Here is a 6,519-nt window from a genome sequence, read left to right as displayed (position 1 = left end):
GATGATGTTGATATGCCGTGTTCATCCGTTGAAGAAAACAGCGGCACAATTTGCATCTGACATTAAAGCAGGGAGAGTGCAGCGGCGTATTACAATGGCGATAGGAGGAGAAAGCGTTGCATAATGCAGCTCGGTGCACAAAAAAAAAAACCATCAGAGCAGAGACGCTGCCGTGTGCTCCCTTTTCTAACAGCATCAGTTCTGCTTTCCCAATCACCTCTCCGTCTGACAGCTGCGACAAGAAGAGAGAAAAGGAGGGAGAGAGGAAATTGAAATAGAAGAAATTACACTGCTTGAATACGCAATCAGTTTAGCAGCTACAAGGTCTGAGCAACATCATCTGAGCAGGAGCGAGTGAGTGTTTTTTATATCAGTGAGTGGGAGGCTGGAGTGAGGAGGCAAAAAGAGAGAAAGGCACTGTGCAGCTTTGAGGCGTTCCATCATCCACCAAACTCCTGCAGCTTCCCCTCCCTCCCCTCCTCTTCCTCATCCTCCTCCTTCTGGAGACTGAGAGAGAGAGCAACAGAGAGAGGAAGAGCAAGAAAGACTGAGCAACAGAAAGAGAGAGAAAGCAAGAGTCACGCTTACAAGCCAGCAGAGGAGAGACGTCAAAAGGAGGATCTACAAAGGGGGGGGGAACAAATCTTTCTTCTGCTGCTTCCCTTGTGTATCCTAGAGGCAGCAAGTAGCAAAGAGGAGGATCCAGCTGGCAAATTTCTGCGCTGGTTCCCCCACGATTCCTGTGGCCGAATCACAGTGCGTGGAGCGCACAGCTGCCGAGAGCTCAGTCGGTGACATCGCTCCGCAGTACTCTGGCGTAGAAGAGCCAGGATGCTTAACAACCTGACGGACACAGAGGAGGGGGATGGAGGAGCGCAAAGCCAGGGTGAGTGACAGGATGTGTCAGGCACTCACATACGCACATGTGCTTCTGATCAGATATGATCAAAAAAAAAGAGAGAAAGCAGCGCCTCACATCGAGCTTCCATCCACAGCAAACAGACAGAAAAACGCACAACACACACCCGATATATGTGTCATTCAGAGATGCACATACGCATTCTGATGAAAGCGAGCCATCGTTGGATGAGCCGGATTGTGCATGTGTGGTACGTCAGTGTACGGTGGTGGTTGGCCTGCTTGCCTTCTCTGCTGCTGCTCTTACTGCAAGGCCGTTGTGACAGGAATAGTAATAGGCTCACTCTGTACCATGGGTGGTTTTGTGCATGAGGGCATCATCCAGCACATGCCAACGCGCACACAAGGCATATGAGCATAACACACATACACATGCCTGCGTGATCTTTCTGGTGGCAGACGTCCAATGATTAAGCCATACTCCACAGTAACATAAATATTCCAACCACATATGGTACTTTGTGCAGTGTGGACATTCACACACACACATACACACAAGCACAGCCACTCATAATTACAGATACCAACCCACTGTTGCTGCTAATCCAAGTTACCGCCAATTTTCAAATCAGCCCTTTATCCAATCCCCAAGCTCGGCCCAGCCCTCTATCTCCAGGCTTTTTTCAACAAATCTAAAGGCTACTGATGCCTATAATTTATATGCGATATAAGTTGAGTTGTGTTATCTTATACATGCTGTTCCACTGCAGGCTTCAACAAAAGTGAACATGCTGCCCTTTAATATGGAAGCAACATGCTTCTCCTATTCAGCAGCACAGGCAAAGGCACTGGAGGTCACAGTTGCTATTAGATGACTACATGCCACTTATGTTTGGGTCTCGTTTCCAAAGCAGTGCACCTTTCCAACTGACAATAATGTGCTTGAGACAAACCAGCAGCATTTGTTTTTACTTTTGCACACCTCATTATGTCAGGCTGCCCTCTTTTTTTTCTTTTTCTGTTTCAGGTTTTTCTCCCTCTTTCAAGTCTCCAACTGTGTGTTGTGCACAAATCCCCCTGTTGTTGCCAGTCTTGGCCTTTCAGGGATGTAGTGGAGACACAGGTTCTGGATGAGAGAACAGTCACTGTGCTGTTTCTCCTACCTGTGAGGGCTTAATGATAAAAATAGACCAGTGCTGGGAACATGAATATTTAACTTAATGCAGGCATCCTTTTTTTTTTTTTTTTCAGGCAAAGGGGGGATTACAGTGACGCACCAAGAGCGCAGACGGCCGTTGTAATTTATGTGTGGGCTTATGGCAGGTTTAAAGCATGGCCTGTTTGAGTGCAGTCACTTAGAACTAGCAGAGATGGTCACCACGCGTGATATAAAACCACAAAAGAATAAGGGCAGAAGTGTTGACGCTTTTATTGATGCGCTGTTGTCTTTGTGCGTGCTTTCTCTGTTATGTAATTTAATGTCAGCTATGTACACACCCATGAGTGTGCAGAATACATCTTGAAAATGATGTGCATGATCACAGTTGGTCCATGTAGGAGATTATACTTGTAGCTCGTCACCTCATCGGGAAAGGCATCGGATTCTTGGTAGGCAAAACCCATGGTCTAGTGCCAGACAGCATGGTGACACAGTGGTTCACACTCTTGACTCAAGACAGCAAACAGATTTGGGGTTATGTTCCAACAATGCCTTTATTTTCTGTGTGTAGATCACATGTTCTCGCCTTGCTTATGTGGGTTTCATCTCTGCACTCTGGGTTCCTCATACTGCAAAAAAAAAAAAAAAAAAACATGGGCACCTTCTTAGACTGCCATTTACCATGTTTTGTCTGCAGACCTGGAGCTGTTCCCTGCATGTTAGACTGTGGATTCAACAGTTCTTAGTGGTTAGATTGAGTTAAGTTGGGTTAAATGCAAAAGACAATGGGCCTCATTTATCAAACGAACGTACGGCAGAAAACGTGCGTTCGACCATTTTTACACAAACTTCGGTATTTATCAATTTGGACGTGAGCGGAGGCTAAGACGAATCTCACGACAGAGCTCACATCTGGTCTGAGCTCGTGTACGCAAATCTGAGTCTATGGATTTGCGGCGCAGCACTACAAAATCTGTCTGAGTCTGAAATTAATTATGAAACAAACCTCAGCTGTCATCCAAGCATAAGAAGCCACATACAGATCAAACAGATTCTTAAAATGGATTAAACAAAATTAATTTAAAAAAGCCCACGTTTTTAATGATACTGCTTCCTTTGTAAAATAAAAAAAATCATATGCTAAATAGCCTAAACATGACAACTAATCATTGCACATTAAAATGCTTAATGCTGCGCTTAAGTGCCGCAACACATTCTTTGGTGGCCAGCTTTAAATTGGACCACTTTTCCTTGACCTAAATGCAAAGAGTTGTTAATCAATTAGCAGGCATAAGCTTTTAACTGTGGGTGCATAAAAGATTGATTCAAAATCATTAGGCATAGGTTAAGTCAAAGAATTCTTTATACCTCAGCCAGAGTCCGTTCCTCTGCGGCAGCGCTGTTGACCGCCTCTGTTACACTCTTCCACACGGCATTTTTATGAGTGCCTTTGACTCCACTTTTCAGACTGCCAAAAAATACAAGTTTGTTTTCTCCACCTCCGATGTTAGGATGCCGATTTCCATCTCCAAGAAGTTTTTCTTCTTCCCAGTGCTTCTTCTGTCCATGTTGAGCTCAGTGGGCGAGGCTTCCGAACCATGAATATTTAAGGGCGTAACATGCTAATGACGATTAAATTCAGCCGCCGCATTTATCAAGAGCCGATCATTTGTACGCTGGGATTGGTCAGATACGAATGTTTCATAAATCACGTGTGTCTTGTCATAAGACCAATTATGCGCTCAGATCTGCGCCTGTTTTTACGCAATGTTGATAAATGAGGCCCAATGTGTGCTCACCAATAGTCCATGTGGGCATGAAGACAGGGTATTACAGCTTCATAAAAGTATAGGGGTAGTACCTGAGTGCAAGATACCCCTTCCCCAATGTCTCTATTTTCTTTCCATTTTTATGCCTTGCAAACATTTTAGAACATTTTGACAGGAATGTTATGGTCTGGACGCAGATTGAGGAGCGGTCCAGCGTCTGACTGAACCCAGCGCTAAATAACCAGAAGCAGTTCCAAAAGAAACAAATTAATTTTTTTTCCCACTGTGCAATACAAAATAAATAAGTCTGGTGGGGTGAAGAGGTGGCGCATTCTCCCAGCGCCTCAACGGATCGGAGCCCGAACGTTCTGGACTCAGGAGCTCCGCCGACACCCCCCCAGGTGGCTTTTCCCAAGACTGTACTCTGCGAAGGAGGAACAGAGGTGAGGTTATTCAGTACTTTTAGCAAGAAAACTATTTAGAGGCACACTTATCAGCAACACGTTCAGGTCTGATTTCAGACTTAATTCAGAAGAACAGCTGCTCACAGCTTGTGGAGGATTATCAATCCGCACGCCACAGCCGCGAGGAGCAAACGAGACAATTTTCTTCAATACTTAAATTTAGCTGCGCAGAAACGCCACATTATATTCACAGATAAGCTTTTAAGGGATAATCACCTCTGACGTGTGCTGACAGCGCTTGCCTCTCACCCTCGTCCTCCTTCACAGACGCAATGTCAGATTCTGGAGCGGCCCTCAGCGTCCTCAAACGGTCGTCACATGGTCGTATTCTCCGGCAATTAAGCCCAGATCACTGCTGGCTTAAATGCAGTTCTTCATCTCTTCATTGGTACCAGCTGAGAGTCCTCAGAACTGCACGTGAATGTCACAGGTGTCATAGATCGTCCTGATTAGAGAATCGCACGTGAGTGCAACAGGTGCAGCAGATCACAGTGACAGAGGTGAGAGACTCTTCTGCAGCACATTCTCCCCAGAGATCAGCCCCAAACCACCTGGGAAGGAAAACAAACACAAAAACCACAAAACAGTGTCCAGCCAAGCCCCCCAACACACAACAAGGAACAAGGAAAGGGCTACATCAATTTGACATTTGACCAGATTGATTGACCTTTGATAAATTTGACCTTGCCTGGGAAATTTTGGAATCCATTCCCATATGTGTGCCAGGTTTGATGCAAATTGGAGTGAAAACTTCAGTTTTGACTTCTGGCACATTTGGTGTTGCATGCACAATTCCAGATCCACCTACATATTCATTCATTCATTCATTCATTCATTCATTCATTCATTCATTCATTCTCTATACTTGCTTATGCTGAACAAGGGCCACGGGGGGCTGGAGCCTCCACACAGAAAGGTGAAAGTGATCTCACATCCTTCTTGCTGAGAGGCAACAGTGCTAACTACAAAGCCACCATGCCACCCCCAGACACATGTGGTTGCCAAAAATAGTGCAAGTCAAAATGGGAGGGGGGAATTGACCTTTGATCCCACTTCAGTGACTGACCTGCGATAGGATTGAGGTCACCTAGGCAACTGTACAACCTAACTACATATGTGTGCCACGTTTGGACATCAGAATCAAAAATCATAAATTTGACCTTTGACCCCAGTGACTTTGACCTTTACCAAAAACAAACTGTTAAGCCTAATTCTGGGGTTGAATGTTATCCACATATCAAATTTGGTGTAAATTAGGCAACTGACCTGGCAGAAATAGGGGAACAGACAGAAAAAAAGCTAAATTTTGACTTTTGTCGACAATGACCTTGACTTTAATGACAATTTTGGGGTCAACCTACATCTATGCAAGTTTGGACATTGACCCAAGTATCTTGGAAGAGTAGCAGAATGAGCAAAAACAAACACATTTATTATTATTATTATTTATAGTTTGGTTTACTCAACAAAAATATAAACGCAACACTTTTGGTTTTGCTCCCATTTTGTATGAGATGAACTCAAAGATCTAAAACTTTTTCCACATACACAATATCACCATTTCCCTGAAATATTGTTCACAAACCAGTCTAAATCTGTGACAGTGAGCACTTCTCCTTTGCTGAGATAATCCATCCCACTTCACAGGTGTGCCATATCAAGATGCTGATTAGACACCATGATTAGTGCACAGGTGTGCCTTAGACTGCCCACAATAAAAGGCCACTCTGAAAGGTGCAGTTTTATCACACAGCACAATGCCACAGATGTCGCAAGATTTGAGGGAGCGCGCAATTGGCATGCTGACAGCAGGAATGTCAACCAGAGCTGTTGCTCGTGTATTGAATGTTCATGTCTCTACCGTAAGCCGTCTCCAAAGTCGTTTCAGAGAATTTGGCAGTACATCCAACCAGCCTCACAACTGCAGACCACGTGTAACCACACCAGCCCAGGACCTCCACATCCAGCATGTTCACCTCCAAGATCGTCTGAGACCAGCCACTCGGACAGCTGCTGAAACAATCGGTTTGCATAACCAAAGAATTTCTGCACAAACTGTCAGAAACCGTCTCAGGGAAGCTCATCTGCATGCTCGTCGTCCTCATCGGGGTCTCGACCTGACTCCAGTTCGTCGTCGTAACCGACTTGAGTGGGCAAATGCTCACATTCGCTGGCGTTTGGCACGTTGGAGAGATGTTCTCGTCACGGATGAATCCCGGTTCACACTGTCCAGGGCAGATGGCAGACAGCATGTGTGGCGTCGTGTGGG

At 45.1% G+C, this 6,519-nt stretch overlaps 1 protein-coding gene across 1 annotated transcript in view; it reads left to right on the top strand.

Moving 5' to 3' along the window:
- The first annotated feature begins 258 nt into the window (after positions 1-258).
- Positions 259-6,519, top strand: part of slc12a5a (solute carrier family 12 member 5a) — a 445,395-nt gene continuing 439,134 nt past the window's right edge. Inside the window, 1 exon segment of the mRNA XM_034166020.1 lies at positions 259-886. Within this exon segment, the coding sequence (XP_034021911.1) occupies positions 832-886 (55 nt within the window). The 5' untranslated portion in view covers positions 259-831.

The sequence above is a fragment of the Thalassophryne amazonica genome, chromosome 3 (genome assembly GCF_902500255.1).
Source record: "Thalassophryne amazonica chromosome 3, fThaAma1.1, whole genome shotgun sequence".
Lineage (NCBI taxonomy): Eukaryota > Metazoa > Chordata > Actinopteri > Batrachoidiformes > Batrachoididae > Thalassophryne > Thalassophryne amazonica.
The sequence above is the reverse complement of the archived record's forward strand: the minus strand, read 5'-3'. Positions and strand labels throughout refer to the sequence as shown.